Below are 19,304 nucleotides of genomic sequence, written 5' to 3' on the forward strand. Positions count from 1 at the left end.
AATAAAATGATTAAATGGACTAATCTCTTCAATAAATATAAGTTTATATTCTGAAAATAGTTTTAGATAACCGGTGGCTACAAACCCCCATAAAATAACTAGACATAATACAGCTTCTCGGTTGAGCCTAAACCGAAGATAACCAAAATACATACAGTACATAGTTTGCGCCTATGCAAACTCAAAAGCACACTAAAGAGAAGGCACAATGTTTCTTAAACTGTGGTTTTAAATAGTACACGAATAACTCGGATGATCTAGAGAGGTTTAGATGCAGCATTGTCTATGTAAGCCTTAGCTTCTTCTTCAGATAATCTTCCTCCTTCAACAAGTCCCCTCACCATAGTGTTGACATATGCTTCTGAAGGAGGTCTTAATGGGATCTCACCTGATTTGAACTTCTCAACAGCAGCTACTGTGCAACTACAAACAAAAAAGTTAGAAGAGAGCATTAGCTTAGATGTTAACTATGTTTGAGCAAACTAAGGAATGCTCACGTCATTGTAAGTATAGGGACGTCGCATTCTTTCCCCAAACAGACTACGTTTCCATACCAGCCACCCTGTAAACATGTCCTTACGAATGTAAGTGTGATTAAATTACATATCAACTCAACATTTGTTGTCTGACTAACCGAAGCAAGTGGAACGGATCCTTTCTTCTCTACTAACTGCAGAGTATCTAGATCAACAAGCGGAGAATCAGAATCAACTTTCAATCCATTTTCCTGAAACAGAACATCGTTGAACTGCTCAAGCCTGTTCAAGTTAAAAAAAAAAAACGGAGTAAGCAGAAAAGACCACGAGATGATCTTAATATGAAAAGTGAGGACAAGAAAGGGTACACTTAACGTGATTCTGTACAAACACATGTGAGTTTGATCATTGAGATCAGTAAGTGGGTTGATAAAAGCAACTCCTCCTACACCCCAAGTAACTGACGATTCACGTCCAAAGAACAGCCTGTGTGGAAATGATTCCCACATTATTTGCTTTGGTGGAGTTTTATCCATTGAACCAACGCAGACCTTTTTCATTCCCTCTACCTGAAATAAAACATAGATATGTCAATTTTAAGACCGAAGCTCAGAGTAGAACCTACACAAAACAATATTTACTTACTTGTCCCCCTTGAATATAGCAAAGGAACCTTGGTTTCCACATGTTGGATCCAAAAGAGGCATACCAAACGTCAACCTTTGAGAGATCTCTTCTCCAAGATGTAGAGACAGTATCTACGTGGTGGTTCTCAATGTTGAGTCTCGACATTTGATCCAGGATATCATCAGCGTAGTCTTCAGTTTCAGAGTCGGAGCTTGAGAAAACGATGATCTAGAACGGAACAAACAGAATCAATTTTGTGATAAGAGATCTAGAGACTGGCTAGTAGAAAAGAAGATCAAGCATAAGAAGTTAGCAAAGAAAGGTGCTTAACTGGAGTGGGAGTTTTCTGGTTAATAAGGTTCGATGATAATACATCTGCAAGTGAAGGCCAATATGCAGACAGCTTCTTTCGTACCTAAACCCCACAAGAAACAGATGAGCTTTGTCAACTACTAACATAGGCATTTATAGAATACTTATGACTTGTAGAGACATACCGCTTGTATGACACGCCATGTAGACTCGAATGGGTAAGCTTCAGAAGAACCTTGAATTGGTTTGTCTTCAAGCAAGACTTGGACACATGCCAGAGAAGACTTTGCAATTGAGTCAAGATTGTACCCTCCCTCTAACGCTAACACAATCTTTCCTTGTGCAAAATCCATCAACTGCAAGAGCATTGTTAATACGAAAAAGCTAAACAACCAAACAAAGCAGTGTTGTCTTAAGTGGATCGTAAACACGATAGGTCAGTTCACATCAACACCAACCTTCTTCAACATAACTGAATATCCATATGGTGTAACACGACAGCCCCCAAGTGGATCACCAATAGCTGTTAAGAAGAAATTGAGAAGGTTATACACTTCTCAACCTGACACATCCTTATAAAAATGCTTAAACCATATATACTATACCTGCATCAAATCCAGCTGATAACAAAATAATATCAGGATTAAACTCCTTCGCCACAGGAATCAAGATATGGTCCCATGCGGCAAGATAATCTGCATCTCCGCATCTTCCTTGTTCCCATGGAACGTTTATGTTAAACCCTTCACCTGGACCTTCCCCAACCATGTTGTAGTCTCCATCATCACCCGCTGGATAGAAGCCTCCGTGCTCGTGCCTAACCCACAAATGCATTTTCAGTAACTTCCCAAGTACTTTTGAAACAAGAGTAAGCATCATTAAAACATACCTGTGGACAGAGAAAAATAGTACTCGAGGATCTTTCCAGAACATCTTCTGCGTACCATTTCCGTGATGGACATCCCAATCAACTATCAGAATCTTCTTGACACCTAGTTCAGGCTGCATTCAAGAAAAGCAAAAGAGCATTGAAACAAACACAACAACATAAATAATATCATTACAATAGTCAATGCTAGTCCTTACTCTTTCATCAAGTAAATAGCTAGCAGCGACTGCTACATTGTTGAACAAACAGAAACCCATGGCTTCATCTGGCTCAGCATGGTGCCCTGGGGGCCTGACAATAGCATACCCACAATCTAACTCTCCTTCTGCAACTTTCTCCGCCAACTGTTGAGTTACACTATCATCATCAAATCCAATAATTCTAACAGTTTCTTTTCTAATGTGAAATATGCAAATAGTATTATTACCTCTACAACAGATCCAGCTGCAAGAAACGCGGCTTCAGATGAACTTCCATTCAGATATATTGAATTCCACTGTGAAGCAATCCTGTTTCTCCGGTAATCTTTCTTCTTTGTGCTTAAACTCTTAACTAAACTAACATGGTCCTTTGTGTGAACCAATTGGAGATGCTTGTCTTCAGCTTTGCTACCACCAAGAACCACACATCTGCAAAAAGGTAGACATTTTACTAAGAGTTTCAAGTAAAAGAACATTTACTTCATCAGCATACAAACAATTTGATGATAAATGTCATACCAAACATGGAAACAGCTAAAAGAATCAGAATTTGAGTAAAATTCTAGGGCTTTATCACCAAAACACACACAACAAGCAAACAAACAAAGAAAAGAGTAAAGTTTGAACCTTTGAGAGACTCCGGCGAGCTGGAGCTTCTCCCAGATAACTCTGATGCGATCAGGACACTCAGGGTGATCCTCTCCGTTAGGTGTGTCGTGTTTGCACATCGTCTCGTCATAAACAAGACCCACCTTTCTATGACTCTTCCCGTCACAGTCTCCGTAGTTGTTATTAGAAGATTCACCGGCCATTGCCATCTCCGAGAAGATGTGAGAGTCTCCGAAGGTGAAGGGTCAACGTGAACTCCGAAGTCTAAAACGGAGCTTCAAAGTACTTTACTTTTCAATTTTATTATTAATATTTTTTCCTTTTAAGTTTTAACCCTACTTGACTTCACTTTTATTACGACCATTTTGATTTTTGGAACTTCTTTGGAGGGAAAGTGGGGGAAAACGGCTTATTCATGCCCGAACTAGGGATTGTTGAGAAAATACATACCTCAACTTTTACTGCAAGTCAAAACATACCTACACTAATCAACAATTTAAAATTCATGCCTGAATTATGGATCGATAAAAAAATACATACCCCAACTCTTATTGCATGCCAAAACATACCTTAACTAATCAAAAATTTGAAATTTATGCCTAGTCTTTAGAAGTCAACGCCAATTTCAATCTATACTATTATTTGCGAAGTAAATTTTCGCAACGGAGCTCTCCCGTTAAAAATTAGAGTAGCTAAAATCTATGTTACCCCTAATAAATTTTTATATATATTCTATTATATAATAAAATGAATTTTATTTGCGAAGTAATTTTTCGCAACAGAGCTCTCACGTTAAAAATTAGATTGGCTAAATTCTATGTTACCCTTAATGAATTTTTAAATAAAATGAATTTTATTTTAAAAATCTTATATATTTTTTAAAAATAATTATGATGATTCTTATATATTATGTTGTTATCTTAAAATAATATTTTACTATTATAAAAGTAAAAAATTAAAAGAAGTTATTTTTTACAATATTATATTTAAAAAAAAAGATAATTCTTATATATACAAATATATCTTAAAATCACTTCTTAGAAAATATCCTTATACAAATATATTGCTCCATTAATATTTACTTAGATATTATTTTTATCTTAAATTTTAACTTTCAAAATAGTAAAATATTATTTCAAGATAACAACACAATATATAAGAATTATCATATATTTTTAAGAAAATATAATATTGCAAAAATCATGTCTCTTAATTTTTTTTACTTTTACAATAGTAAACTATTATTTTAAGATAACAACACAATATATAAGAATCATCATAATTTTTTAAAAATATATAAGATTTTTAATATAATTTTTTTATTATTATATAATAGAATATATATAAAAATTCATTAAGGATAACATAAACTTTAGTCACTCTGTTTTTTAACGTGAGAGCTCCGTTGCTATAAAATTATTTCAAAAATAATAGTATAGATTGAAATTAGCGTTGACTTCTAAAGACTAGGCATAAATTTCAAATTTTTGATTAGTTAAGGTATGTTTTGGCATGCAATAAGAGTTGGGATATGTATTTTTTTATCAACCCATAGTTCAGGCATGAATTTTAAATTTTTGATTAGTGTAGGTATGTTTCGACTTGCAGTAAAAGTTGAGGTATGTATTCTCTCAGCAACCCCTAGTTCGGGCATGAATATGCCGTTTTCCCGGGAAAGTGGAGATACATTAGCTTATCAACCAACCAGAGACTGACATGTCACATCTTACAAGAACCAAGGAAGCTCTCTTGTTACTATGACAAGTAAAACGTCGTTTGGTTACACCATATTATTTAGATTCTTCACAAAAGGAGTCTTGGGTTACAATGAAACTCCACTAGTACTTACTTATGCGATGTCACATTAACACTCAAAATTCTCAAGATATGTACCTACCTCTATCTAAAACTGTGCTCATCACTGTGACTGTTATTTGGTAGCTGCAAGACGGTCTTTCTCCAGAAGATCCACGAGGCCTAGAGGAGGGTACTCGAAGAAAACCAATCCTTGAATCTGCTCTCCATCTAATCTGCTAGCTAGCCACTCCGCACACGAGTTCTCCTCTTTGGCGACATGGTAAACGTCACACTCCCAGCTCTTCAATATCATGTCCTTGCACAGTCCCAGAATCGATTTTCTCTTGTAGAAGAGGTCTGGTTTTGTTGTCAGAGCACCGAGGACGTCAAAGCTCGTCGTCTCCAAGCGGATTCTTCGGCAGCCGCTGTCCCAGAGGAGTTTAAGACCATGGTAGATCGCCAAAAGCACAGCCGCGGCTTCGGAGATGCTCTTGTGACACCTGCTGTACCCGAACACCCACTTCCCTGACTCGTTACGCACTAATCCAGCGGATCCTGTTAGACCAGAGAGAGCGTTTGAAGTTCCGTGTATGTTGAGTGTCACCAAGGGTGGTGTCCATATCTTCTCGAAGCCAGGAGGCACGCTAACTTGTTTGTTCGCCTTCTCGAAACCAGGAGGAGGCGCGTTAACTTCTCTTTTCCGTTTCACTGGTGAGCTTGAGGGAATGCTTTGTGATTCTGCTATTAGCTTGAGAGCTAGATTCGGGGTTGGGTACTCAGTGTCTATGTCCATGTCAACAACGTCTCTATCAGTTTGATAAGAAGTTCCTGGAACATGTGCTTGTGAGAGAAAGAAGCCCCAAAGATAGTTTTCTGTTTTGTACTGCTTCTTGAGGAAGACTGCAACACATATGAAAACAGATGTTATTCTTGGAGCCATTGAGAAATTATGGACAGTGTATATATATATACAAGTAGGCATACACTGGGAAGTCTGGTCCAATTGTTTGGAGGAGAATATCAACAGCTCTGTGCCGTTTATATTAGCTTTGATCATGGCATTGCGAGTCGACATGGCCTCAAACAGATGAGCATGTTCCATTTTAGACCTGAAATGATTGGATAAGTTTTCTGATAGAACAAGAATGAGAAGCTTTGTCTGTAGTAGAAAAGGGCTTTTGAAAATACCTTTCTGTTTCCTTTTCATCCGAGAAAAGGTACAATTCCACATCTGATAGCCTCGGGCTTCTGTGAAACACATCGTTCAGAATATGTCCTGTCGGAAGCAGTTCTACCTCGAGTAACGTTGGCATCGCTTTTGAAAGTCTCAGTGCCTTCCTGCTGATATTGGATGCTGGTTTAGCACAAAACTCGCAGTCGAACTCAGGCAGTGAAGCAGAATCCACAATGCGTCCCCTGGTACCAGTGGTTGGAAGAGTAAAGTTCATCATATACAAGCACAACGGAACTGCATAGCTTAGCTAGTAACTTGTGATTGTGAAGGTCAAAAGATAATTTGGAAGTGTTAGGTAACTCACTTCCAAGTAGGATGCAGAGCTGGTAGATAACGAAGCAACTCTGAGATTCTTTCATTAGAGGCTGGTTGACATGTCTCCTTGGCATCATGATCTTTAGCTTTATCACCAACTTCTACAACTGTCCCTAGAGAAATCAAACAAAACGCAAGACATGTTTCTCAGTCATCTAGTGAAAACAAGTTTAATTAGCAAAGAAAAAGCGGATAAGCAAAAGACCTTCTACAGTATGTGTTGCAGTAGTAGCTGCTTGTTGTTTAATCCTTGAACGAATCTGCAAAGCACGTGGACTAGGAGGAAGGCCATCCGTAGATTGATGGAAACTTCTTGGATTGGTTCTCCGTCTAACTGTTGTAGTATTCAAACTCATAGCTGGAAGACCGCACACAATCTTTTTTCTTAAACCTGTTGCAGAATGAGCCGCTACAGATCTTGGTGGTTCAAAAGTGGGTCGAGTCAGGACAGGTCTTGATGCTTCAGGAGTTCGAACAGCCGGGACAGGTCTTAGCGCTTCAGGAATTTTAACAGCCAGAACAGGTCTTGGTGACTCAGAAGTTGCTCGAGCAATCTTAGGTCTTGGTGACTCAGGAGTTGCTCGAGCAATCTTAGGTCTTGGTGACTCAGAAGTTGCTCGAGCAATCTTAGGTCTCGGGGATTCAGAAACTGGAGGAACAAGCACTTGATTGAATCCGGAAGATAGTTTAACAGCTTCCTCTGGAGTGATCAACATCACCTTTGAAGTTCTACGCATTGGAGTCCCTCTGGCAACTGGGTTTGAAGATTCAACCCGCAGTTTACTCCTACCCGGGACTACTTTTATCGAATCTGAAGGCATTTTGCTGTGACCAGGACTCATTGCTTACAAATTTAGCAACCTGCAATACGAAATGGGAAGCGAAAAATTAATAAAACTCAAGAATCTAAGAAGAATCTTACTCAGAAAACTTCTACTAGCCAACACTATCTATGAACCCATGTCAAAACTGAAAAAAGTGAAATAAAAATCTTATCTTTTGACATAACCATTACAGAATCTATGCACCGATGTAACGGTGAATCAGATAAACTAACCAGTAGGATCAAAACACCAAAGATAAAACCCTAGTTTTCAAAGGCTGTTCTTTGCTAATTTGGTTTTACGACATAAAAAAAACAAGGCAATGTAATAAAAAAAAAGGCAGAGAAACAAAAAGAATCGCACAAAGTCGACACCTTTCGCCTTTATCTTTAGGGCTAAGTCTGATTGGGGACTTTTAAAACCCTAAGAAAAAATAAAAAAAAAAACCATTTTCAGTTTACTGATGACAACAAAATGTGGATAAACCGGAGGTTCAACCATTTTTCCTTTGTTCGAACTGAAAAAAGAAGTATTTTCGGACAATCGAAAACCATCTATAACTTGTTTTTTGCTTGCGGTGTACGGAATAGGAAATGATCAAACGAGCAGGCAAAAAAAAAACCCCGAGGAAAACAGAGTTTAGCGATGGCAAAGAAACAAAGAAGATGGTGTGTTTTAGATAGCAAACGATTCAGCTTCCTTACCTTGAAATCACAAGCCAGCGTAGGGTTTTTTTTAAATGTTGAGAAGTTGAACAGACAATGTAGAGAGAGAAAGAAAGTGGACCGATTCGGAAGGTAATTCAGTGTGTGAGAGAGAAAGAGTGGGACAAAGAAGACGACAATTGTTTAAGTAAATATTGCAATATAAGGACCTCTTATTGTATAATCTTTTAAAACGAGCTGAATTTTCTTAAACATTGCATGAAAGGCCAACCTGAACATTTAATCATATTGATTTATATTAAACACATGGACGTTTGGATGTCCAATCGAATTTAGTTGGGGTTGAATTGGGATTCAGTTATTTGGGGGTGGGGAGAGGAGAGGGGTTTCGAATATCCATTTGGTTCGGATAAAAACCATAACCCGAAATATCTAGAACAAGACTCGGTATCCGATTTGAAATAAAAGACCAAATTGTTTGCTTAAGTAAACAAATACACTCATATTGTGTAAACTTTTTGAAAGAGACGACTTTTCTTAAATTTTGTATGAAAGGTCCATCTGAACGATTTTTTTCTGGTCAACTTATTCAACACCTTTTTAACACTCTAAATCATCTTCTAGTTAATATTAGTGACAATTTATTATTTTAATTAATTTAAATAATTAAAAAATGACATAGTTTTCAGTGTTTTATTTCTTAACTAATTTCTTAAAAATAGTAATACTAAATTAATAATATTTAAACAAATAAAATTACAAAACTTCAAATACAGTACAATACTACCATTCAACACTGCAAATAAAAACACACAACTTAATTAGTACTAGAGATGGATCCGCGCGCCCGCGCGGGTGTTGGCTTTTGCAAGAATGATTTTTGTTTTCCATGTAAATATTATATACTTTAGATGTGTCACGATGTTAGAGAATTGTATCGCGGTATTAGTATTCTTTTTAATAACGTTTTTTTGTTTTCCATTGTAAATGTACAATTTTTTGTTTACAAAAAGCTACATAGCACATATATAATATTAAAATGTTAATAATTCTTTAATAATATAGATATGCTATAAATTTTATTGAATTTATGTAAACAAAGTCTTTATATTTCAAATTAAATTTATGTTTTTATAGAAAGAAAGAAGATTCATATTTTTTAACCATTCAATAATTTATTTCTTTAGATAATTTTTATAAACAAAATATTAATCAAAATTTCAATGAAAATGTAATTTAGATTATGATTTGGGCATGATGTTGCAAAAAAACAAAATAAAGATTATGATTTGGGCTGTCATGTTTTAAAAGTGGGTTGGGCCCAAAAAAAACGTTTTATCAAAACAAACTCATTAGGTATCTGTTATTTTTTTTTCCGGGAACAAACGAACAGTTTTCTTTGTCACCGACAAAAATTGATCAAAAAATATTTTTCGATCAAAACAAACATAAGATCCAGACGACATGTTCTTCTGATTCCAAATCAAACCTAAGAATATGAGTGCAGATCGTAAGAGAAAAACGGTAACCACCCCTAATCACTATTAAAGCTTTTCCTTTTGCGAATCTTAAGGTTTTGTTTTATTTCTATAAAGCTTCTGTTTTAGAGGTTCTTTAGGTTTTGATAAATTTTGCTCTACAGATTGATTGTTGGCGATCTACATCATGTAGAACGGGAGCAGGCGTCAAGCTAAGAAACATTTCATAGAAGAGTAGTTTATAAAAATTCATGTCTTAACACACGGGCTTCATAGGAGAATACGAACAGAGAAGATGGAAGAGGATTTGAGATTATCGGAGTGTACATGGTAAGTATTTTTTGTTAATTATTCAATTAATTAGAGAATTTGGTAACTGTATATTAATTTGGTGATGATGTTTCTTGTCAAATTTCATTTCAATGTTTGCAAATTGACCTCTTGGCGGGCCTTGAAGAATCTGCCATTGTTCATTCATGAGCAATATAAAGGTGTTTCTCATTTTTGTTAATTATTTATTTGGTTTGTAAGTGTGTATATTTATTGGAATTTGCATAACAGCTTATGTATAATTCCCTCAAACATAGAAGAAGTTTATTGGACCTATAATGGAGTTAATAGATCGGGAAGTTCTATCAAAGGAGTCTGGTGAGGTTGCTTCTACAGAGAACCTTTTCTTTGGCAAGGCAGTGGAGAAGGAAGAAAGTGATTTTCGTGATCAGAGCCCAAGTAAGTTGAAAAGAAGTAAGGAGGGGCAGTTATTAATTTTGTGTACTTTTCTAGTGTGCTGAGCGATTGTTTTTTTTTTTTTTATGAACAGATGTTGGTGAAAGAACGATCAGAAGCTATGAAGAAAGAAGTTTCTCTCCCACGTTCAGCAAGTGAATCCAGACAACAACTCACGGTTAGTAACTATGATCTTAACTTAGATGAAAGCAATGTAGATTTAGAAAGAAGATTGAACCATTGCCTTAGATAGTATTATATGGCTTTAGGATTGATTGAATAACGATGCATATCTGGGTTCTTGTGAATGAATGTGTTATAAATAACAAAGACGTTCATAAATATCTAAATTAAAGAAAAACACTAAGTATAACAGTTAAAGAAAAACTCTAATTTGTCAAACTAAAACAACCATCTTCAGAAACACACTAAACAAATTTGCTTAGAGAAAACAATCATGCTTGTCTGAATCATGAAAGGAACATAAACAATATAAATATAAAAATCACTTTCTGGTTGTGCACAAGTAAGAGATACCCTTACATCCCAACGATTCTCAATGCATCATCTGAACCTGCATGCCTCAAAAACAGTTGCGAGGGTTAAATTTTTAAAATATCTACAACAGCAGAAAAACTTAAACATAATCAGAATGCGAGAATACCTTATCACTCAGACTCTTCAAGGTTATTAAAAACCTCTTTGAAAACAACATTAGTAGTTTTCTGTTTAGCTTTACCATCTTTGTCGACAATCAAAATTTTCAGTCCTTTCTTTGATGTGACCCTTGAAACAGCCACGTATAGCTGTCCATGTGAAAACACAGGTCTTCGTAGAAATAAACCAATTTCAGATAGTGATTGCCCTTGACTTTTGTTAATAGTTATTGCGAAAGCCACAGCCAAAGGTAATTGCCTTCTACGCATTTTAAAAGGCAATCTTGTGTCTGATGGAGTGATCAACAATCTAGGAATATATACTGTATTTCCGACCTTCTCTCCAGTAATGATCTTAGCTTTAACCATAAAATCCATAAGTTGAGTGATCTGTAGTCTTGTTCCATTCATTAACCCAGCTGCAGGATTTATGTTTCTTAAAACCATAACAGGACATCCGACCTTGAGCCTAAGACTATGGTTTGGCAAACCAGAAACCTTTATTTTGTTGAGAAAATCAGGACCCAGAGCTTCATCATTGAATGAAATTTTGTCAATTGGATCAATACTATCTGCGCTGGTATATATCTTTTCTTCTCCTGCAAAATTACAAAACACTTGATTAGTACACAAATATGAATATAAGTCAGCTAATAAATCGATAGCAATATTTATAAAATTACCATCAAGCTTATCCAACATGTAATCATTGACCATATTAACATCTTCATTGGTAGGACATAGAATAGCTCTTTCTTGGAAGAATCTTGGATCTTTGTTTTCTTGTAAGGATAAATAATCACCATACACGGCTTTGCTGATAGCGTCTATAGGATCTTCAGAGTTGGTAATCAAAAACTCTTGAGGGATTTCGATCTCAGCTTCGCCATCATTAGGCTCTGCGAGTTTGCCTTCACCCACTTTTAATATCCAATCTGAGAAGTCCTTAAGATCATTTGCCTCTTCAGTTGTCAAACAACCAGATAGCAACCGCATGTTCTTTGTGAGTTTTAGAACTTTACAGTGCTCCCATAGATAAGAAGAATTCAATGTTGCCAAAACAATGTCTGCCCTACCACCTCCATTTATTACTGGTAGAACCTGTCTAAAATCACCTCCAAAAACAACAACTTTTCCACCAAAAGGTTTGTTTCTGTGTTTCCCAACAATATCAGTCAGACTTCTATCCAATGCTTCAAAACAATGCTTGTTCATCATAGGTGCTTCATCCCATATAATGAGCGATGCTTCTTTTACTAAATTAGCTTGATCTGTTCCATGAGCAAGCGCACATGATGAAAACTCATCAGGATTAAGAGGTATCCCAAATCTAGAATGAGCTGTCCTACCACCAGGTAACAACAACGAAGCAATTCCACTCGATGCAACATTAAGAACAATATCGCCTTTAGATCTAATAGCTGCTGATAGTAATTTCCAAAGGAAAGTTTTACCAGTCCCACCAAATCCATAAACAAAAAAAGTCCCTCCTGTTCCTTTAGTCACAGCATCAAGAATCTCATCAAATATTCTCCTTTGTTCTTCTGTCATCTTTGGAACATCTCTCTCAAGGGTTTCCAACAACACTTCGCGCGAATAGCTACGCTCATCCAGTATAAGAACATTTGAATCGTTAATACTTGATTTTGGAACCTTTGGCATATTAGTAAATCTCTCAAGTGAATCCCCGTTGTGTCTCAAAAGCTTTTCAATCTCTTGTAAAGCATAGTTTTGCTTCTCCTCATCACTCAACACAAGTCCTAGAAAAAGAAACATAAACTGTTAAACACCTCTGCCACCTCAAGACATAAATAATCTCTACATATATATATTTATAGAAATTTTATATAATTTTTCACAGTAAAGAATAACCTGGTCTTTTGAAATATATTCTCCGGTTATATTCAATATCCTCCGACAGACACTCCCACGTGTGTTCCCAAACATTCTCTGGTGATGCTAAACTATCATTATTAAGCATCATAGCAAAACACTGTCGTAAATCACTTGCAGAGCTATCATAACTTCTCCTCAACAAATCATCAATATACTCGTGATCATCGTCTAATAAGCCACGTGCACAACATGCTTCTTTGTAACTCTCATAAAGAACACCTTCAAATGTCTTTATATCCTCATAACTGGTAGGACCTCTTACAATGTTCAACAACACGCGGAGATAATATGAATCTTCTTGTTTACGTGGAGCATAATTAATCCTGCCAAGACTAAATCCTCTTTTCCTTCTTTTGAATTTCTTCAACTTCTTATCGTAAGTAAAGAAGTTCGGTATTTCCGCATATGTGAGGGTTTTCGCAAGTGAATCGATCTTACACAACTCAAACCATGCTAAGAACATTGTATTCTCAATGAGCTTACGACTAACCACAGCTTCCATCTTATCTTTACCTTTGAATATAACATGTTGTTTTCCAGGAAGATGAAAACTAAGCTTCTCGACTGCAGTAGATCGATAATGAATTGGAAAACCGAAAGTTCTCCAGGCACCTTCACAGGCAGAAACATATCTACAACAAACAAAAAAATTGTTAACACACGCTATATATTTGTTCACATTTATATATATATTGACTCGGGTATTTCTTTTATGAAATGGAATCATGTTTACTACCTGCAGTCAAAAAATCTTTGAATTCGTCTTTTATTTTCTCCACACTTCCATCAAGACTTCCCAATTGGTTTGTAACAACATGGTCAGGAGGTTCCACAGCCACAGTGACACGATCTTGACCTTTATTAATATACTTAAATAAGTATTTAATTGAGCCGGCTTGGTTGCACCATTCAACATTTATGTGAGCTCGGTAACGAAGAGAGAGTTCCTTATTGTAAGGAATAACCCATTGATTATCACATTTCACACCACTCTTCTCGACATAATTTTCCACTTGTTCACGCCTTCTATATACAGGAAACCCATCTTTATTAACGGTAGTCCTTTCAGCATATGGTTTTGGATATCCCTTAGAACACAATCCATTCTCAATGCATGGAGAATTCATATTCGCAGCTCCACATGGTCCATGCATCATCATGTCTTTAACAACTTCATAAAGATTAGGCTCTGTTGTTTTATCAGGGATTTCCGCAGAAATAATCTTGTCTATGTCATCTGTGGTGGGAAGCTTGTAGTCAGAATGCATGAACAGAAGAATGTGTGCATGAGGTAGACCACGTTTCTGAAACTCTATTGTGTACATAGCTGTAAAAAAAATTATTAGTAAGTATGAAAAGTTAAATAGATTAGATATATAAACATTAACTCACATGAGACTGTCTTCCCAAGAATGTGCTTCTTAGTTAAATCATCCATCAACGATTCAAGTTTCATTTTGAAAATCCGACAAATAACTTCTGGTCTGTCTTCTGGCTTCAAGTTTCTTGTCTTAAGGAATCTGGTGAGCTCTGGCCATTTAGGATTGCACGTAAAGGTGATGAAAAGGTCAGGAAATCCGAAATGCTTACAAATGGTCATAGCATCCAAATAATTGTTCTTCATGTATCTAGGACCACCAGTGAAAGAAGCTGGCAACACAAATTCTGTCCCTTGTTCATTCATATTAGTCCTCCCAGCATTTTCAGACTCTTTAATAGAGTCAAAACTGTCAGATCGCAAAGACGACTGATTCAACTTAAGATAGCGTAGACGATTAGACTCTATAGTGGTGTAGGCATCAACCAAAAACTGTTAAAATAGACGTCGAGCATGAAGGAGATGTCCCGACTCATTCTTGCGTTCGTGAAGACGATATGCAAAGAACTGCCTCATACTAATTGTAGCTTTCTTCTGTTTCTTGGTAGCTTCAGTAACACATTTCTTAATCCCAAGCCTGAAACCATCTTCTCCATATGTGAACAGTAGAGGATACTGGAGTGCTAGATAGGATGCATGAATTTCATTAATTCTCATAAGCTTTCCTGAATGTTGTTGAAGCACTATATCTCTTTTATCCATATCAAGATTAAAATCGCCAGGAATTAATGCAGCCACTTCAGATGCCATAGGTGCGTTATAGGTTCTTACATCAGTGAGCCTATCACTAATAATCCTCATGTGAAATGCATCTTCAGGATTTGTATCAAATCGTTCTCTGGCAGACCTAAACTGCTTAACATAGGGATTCACTTCATTCAACATCTTCATCAAAACCTCAATGATTTCTTCCTTCAAAGTATCAGCTTTTTTTACTTTTACACTCATGCTACTCTTGCTGTAAAATACAACAAAAAAAACCCAAATGTTAGAATGCTGAACAAATCAGAGGTCGCATATCATAATATAACAAACTGTTCAAAGCATCAATGGTTACCTCAAACAATTGGCTCTGTTTTTCACTTCATTTTCAGTGTCAGCTATGTATAGCTGTCCAAATTTGGCTGTCTTACCATCTGGTGGTCTCAAACTCCCAAGTAGATGGTAATTTTCTCCGTGCAACTGAAACATATCTGGACCAACACCTTTCTTCACGGATCTTTCAACTTTTCCTCCAAGCGAAGTAAATGAGAAAACCATATTATAAGTTCTGAGATTTTTCTGAAAATGTTTGCTTAACTTGTCATCTCCCATCATTAACTTTTTCAGTACTTCTGGTGGTTCTTTTAGAAGGGGCAGCACAACTTGACCTTGCCCACAACATAAAGTAAAAGAAGGAGTATGTGTATTCCTGCGCCTGTTAATCCGTTCTCCATACCACATAATAGCACCACAATGGGAACATGTGTATGATGGATCACCCTCATCTATATAATCTGCATATTTTAAAAACGACAATATACTTTTAATATTATAGCAAATACAACCATAATGAAATTCACATGCAAATTGAATATATCATATACCTCTTGATTTACATATAGAACTCTTTCTAAGAGGTTTAGTTTTTCTTTTGACTTCTTGCCTAAATGGATATGTTATGTTTGCGTTAGATACATCTACGCCGAGATCATCATTTTCAGAGTCTGTAGTTTCTTGTGAGCTAACATCAAACTCTAGGTCAGCATCAATTTCCTCAATTATTCCTGTACAATGAAAATAGGTACAAAAACGTTAGGACAAAGAGGTACAAATTCTGTAACATCAATACTATTAAAACACATATGAAAACAAATCACCTTCAATATCAACATCACAATCATTCATTTCTTCTAGATCATCTTCAATATGATCATCGTGTAGTTGGTCTATATTGGGAATGTCATATCCAACTGATATTTTGTTCTGTCGTTGCTTCCTCTTGTTTGGTACATGTGTGGTGTTTGTCTCTGTTGACCTCTGATCTTTAGCTACACAATTTTGTAAAAATTATAAAAAACACTACCAAAAACATTCTTTTGTTTAGAAACATGTACTTCATTTTTTAAACCATTTGTTTAGATTTAGATACATATACATTCTTACATGACAAAACAGTAAAACAACTTCTCTTCTCTGTAGTTTTTGTAGACTGGTTTGAGTCCAGAGACACACCTGCAATCATGTATATTATTAAATAAGATCATGTAAAATTTTAGGTTTATTAAATAGACTTACCGAGCACACGTCTACGTTTATAACTTGGAGTTTTTGGTGTCCTTGTACACAGACCTTCTTGAGCATTATCAACTTCACTGAAATGTGTTTCACTGAAATTAGTAATGTCCCTGAGAACTGGTATTTTCTTCCTTCGCTGTAGACACTTCTGTAGTGTTTTATTTTCTGCTGAGCTTTTATCTTTAGCTACACATAGAACAAAACATTAGATATAACACTACCAAAAGGTTTATAATATTCACTCTCTTAGCCGATATTCTCCTGTGTACATATTTCTGCTTACATGATAAAGATGTCAAACAGCTTCTTTGCAAAGGCGTATTTTGATTCTGGTTTGACACCAAATCAACACCTGAAACGAAGAGAATGATAAGAAGATCAGTGCTTATTTAACATATCATTATTTTGAAGATGAAAACCACGTTTTAGTAAATCATTACCGAGAACACATCTGCGTTTGCAAGTTGGGGTTTTTGGTGTGCTGATATTCTGGCCTTCTCGCACATTAATATACTTAGAAATAGGTCGTAGATCCAGATCATGAAAAATTCTTTTAAAAACAGAACAGATAGCAACAGATGGTTGGATATTCCTCTGGTCTATGGTCTGGTTTCCTGACAGCGATTGTAATTTCAAACCTGTGTTATCATTATCCTTGTAAGAGATTTCTTTCGAAATCTGTCTTTTTCTTTTCATAGTTCGGTTGCCTCAGCAAAAGAAAACCCTTACTATGTTTTATGGACTGCAGAAATGAGGATTTAGGATGATCTTAAATATTAAATTTCTAGCAGAAAGATAGTTGTTAGTTAATTCCTTTTGTGTGTCACTTATGGTAACAGAATATATTTGATAGAATCTTTATTACACATCGTTTTTTAATTATTTTTTAAGTCAGTAAAATTGAATCCTGTTTAGTTATATTTGACAAAGCTCTGTGTCATTCACGTTTCTTAGATAACGTTTTTTTAAATGATTTCTATAGGATCACTTGGAATGGAAGTTGCAAGTCCGAGAAAGGGATGTTGTTACATAGACAGCATTGTTTTACTAACGGCATAAACAGGTATTTTCGAATAAACTTTTGGTTGTGTAGTTATCGTAGTGTACAATAAGATATAGAGTGTTACATGCTAAGTTTCTGGTTAGGTAAATATAGTAAGGACAATTTGACATCATAAGTCATAAAAAACAAAGTTGATTGAACCAAAATAGTTGTAATAAGATAAATAATAAAAACAAAATGATATGCGGAAATAACTGGGAAATTCAAAACAAAAGCATGAAAAAACCAAAACAAACAACTGGCCATATGTAAGGTAGTCCTCACATAACTAATCTTCCTTAATCTTCTCCACCTTGATGCTCTGAGCACGAAGCTTCTTAGATGTAGAATTCATGTCACTAAGCTCAGCATCTCCTTCCTTACGCTTGGAGAAAGGTGTTGAAACATCTGATGAACTCTCTATGTTATAATCAATCAAACGCACCTAATAATAATAAAAATTATTAGGATACCAAGATGCATATATAAATAATAGTTAGGATGGGTAATAACAATCTCCAGACCTCGCCGGTTGAGAGTGTAGATGAATTGGTCTCAATCAGAGATACTGGTTCTGAAAGTGATTCTATTCTATGAATGTGATCTCCAGACCAGACCTCAGAGACCTTAAAGGTATCAGAACCGTTGGCTACATTATCATTTGCGATGGAAATACCAAAACAAAAGGATTTTCCAACACAGTTTTTGATTGGAATAGGCAGAATATTTGGGTCTTCGATCTGTAAATCTCAAAATTACTATCAAAATTATACTTAAAGTAATAAAATAAATATCTCCAATAAACATTTGTTACCTCAGCATATGACCCATCCCAAAGTGTGTCAGCTTTTTCACCAATAATAGTTTTAGCTACAGTGTCAAGTAACATTAACTGGCATGACCCTGTGTCATCTTTCACAAACAGATGAAGCTTATACCTGCAGGTTTAGGAAATGTCAAACCATTATATTGAATGTTAGTAATTTTCAAGTAAGTCACGGCTGATAAACAATGAGAAAATAATATAATAATCTTGGGTGATTACTTGGGTGAGACATCAGTTGTGTTTGCACGACACACATCACAATAGAATACTGGCTTCTCAGATTCAACCATCTTACCACCGCCCTTCCTACCAACTCTGGTCGTACGTCGATTGTGCCTGTTACATCCAAAATAGAACCAACCCCAATCCGTGTCTATGGCTTCTATTGTACAGACGATTTTGCAGCTCTCAGCCTAAATGGTTACACAAAAGATTTTTGTAAACATATAATAATAGGATAGACTAACACTATGGAAAATATTTAATTGTTTGTTAAGTTACCTCAACAGCAAGATATATCTCAGAAATACACTTAATGTCAACCTCATTCCAGTCATCAACTACTTGCTTGATAACCTTATTTTCATCACTGCTACCCAAAAGAGCTAAGGGAAGATCAGTTTGCGACATCCTGAAATTCAACATAGTTTCTTTTAGTATAAATATTATACGCATAAACAATTTAAATCAACTTACTTCTGTCTAAAGTCAATAGCTTCCTCCATGATTGGGTTAAGCATCAAAACTGAAGAATCGAAAGCGTTGGTGATTTGCACTTCACCTATATATTTCTCAGAAGGTTGGAAACGATTAATAAATTGGTTAGATAAATAGAATGAGTGTAAACTCGATTTAAATAATTATGTGTATACCTCTAAAATTACTGATTTTGGCAAAGCGGATCAAGCATACAATAGGTTCATCTTTTGATTCTTCCACATGCGATTCAATTTGCTCAGCGTATGGTCCCCATAAGCAACATACCAGTTCATTCCCACTATATTTGGTAATCAGCAAAACACAGAAAATTTGTAGGAGACATCAGAATAGTGTCAAAACCATTAGCGCGGAAAGAAA

At 35.8% G+C, this 19,304-nt stretch overlaps 4 protein-coding genes and 1 pseudogene across 8 annotated transcripts; all 5 read right to left on the reverse strand.

Annotated features, from left to right (window-relative positions):
• Nucleotides 1–15: 15 nt before the first annotated feature.
• On the reverse strand, nucleotides 16–3,445 carry LOC103860568 (histone deacetylase 5). Its single transcript, XM_009138183.3, has 13 exons — nucleotides 3,132–3,445; nucleotides 2,732–2,933; nucleotides 2,502–2,648; nucleotides 2,305–2,417; nucleotides 2,021–2,232; nucleotides 1,874–1,938; nucleotides 1,601–1,771; nucleotides 1,435–1,518; nucleotides 1,122–1,331; nucleotides 852–1,045; nucleotides 635–758; nucleotides 498–562; nucleotides 16–423 (listed from the first exon to the last, which is right to left on the reverse strand). The coding sequence occupies exons 1-13, from the start codon at nucleotides 3,320–3,322 to the stop codon at nucleotides 258–260; spliced, it is 1,944 nt and encodes a 647-aa protein (XP_009136431.1). The 5' UTR covers nucleotides 3,323–3,445; the 3' UTR covers nucleotides 16–257.
• A 1,443-nt stretch (nucleotides 3,446–4,888) lies between these two features.
• LOC103860569 lies at nucleotides 4,889–9,178 on the reverse strand. 5 transcript variants are annotated; one of them, XM_009138187.2, is made up of 7 exons: nucleotides 7,988–9,178; nucleotides 7,658–7,706; nucleotides 6,665–7,320; nucleotides 6,449–6,572; nucleotides 6,099–6,326; nucleotides 5,895–6,019; nucleotides 4,889–5,810 (listed from the first exon to the last, which is right to left on the reverse strand). In XM_009138187.2, the coding sequence occupies exons 3-7, from the start codon at nucleotides 7,299–7,301 to the stop codon at nucleotides 5,044–5,046; spliced, it is 1,881 nt and encodes a 626-aa protein (XP_009136435.2). In that variant the 5' UTR covers nucleotides 7,302–7,320; nucleotides 7,658–7,706; nucleotides 7,988–9,178; the 3' UTR covers nucleotides 4,889–5,043. The 5 variants fall into 5 exon arrangements, with proteins under 5 accessions (XP_009136435.2, XP_033142377.1, XP_009136434.2 ...); XM_033286486.1 differs by lacking the exon at nucleotides 7,988–9,178 and adding an exon at nucleotides 7,782–7,967; XM_009138186.2 differs by lacking the exon at nucleotides 7,658–7,706.
• A 233-nt stretch (nucleotides 9,179–9,411) lies between these two features.
• On the reverse strand, nucleotides 9,412–12,829 carry LOC117132435 (ATP-dependent DNA helicase PIF1-like). Its single transcript, XM_033286490.1, has one exon. It carries the CDS (start codon nucleotides 12,582–12,584, stop codon nucleotides 10,821–10,823), a length of 1,764 nt encoding a protein of 587 aa, XP_033142381.1. The 5' UTR covers nucleotides 12,585–12,829; the 3' UTR covers nucleotides 9,412–10,820.
• Nucleotides 12,830–13,549: 720 nt separating this feature from the next.
• On the reverse strand, nucleotides 13,550–19,304 carry LOC117132436 (annotated as a pseudogene).
• On the reverse strand, nucleotides 17,691–18,952 carry LOC117132623. The gene is made up of 6 exons (XM_033287377.1): nucleotides 18,924–18,952; nucleotides 18,729–18,858; nucleotides 18,447–18,640; nucleotides 18,216–18,339; nucleotides 17,926–18,141; nucleotides 17,691–17,846 (listed from the first exon to the last, which is right to left on the reverse strand). Exons 1-6 carry the CDS (start codon nucleotides 18,950–18,952, stop codon nucleotides 17,691–17,693), a joined length of 849 nt encoding a protein of 282 aa, XP_033143268.1.

Source organism: Brassica rapa, chromosome A03 (genome assembly GCF_000309985.2).
Source record: "Brassica rapa cultivar Chiifu-401-42 chromosome A03, CAAS_Brap_v3.01, whole genome shotgun sequence".
Classification (NCBI taxonomy): Eukaryota; Viridiplantae; Streptophyta; class Magnoliopsida; order Brassicales; family Brassicaceae; genus Brassica; species Brassica rapa.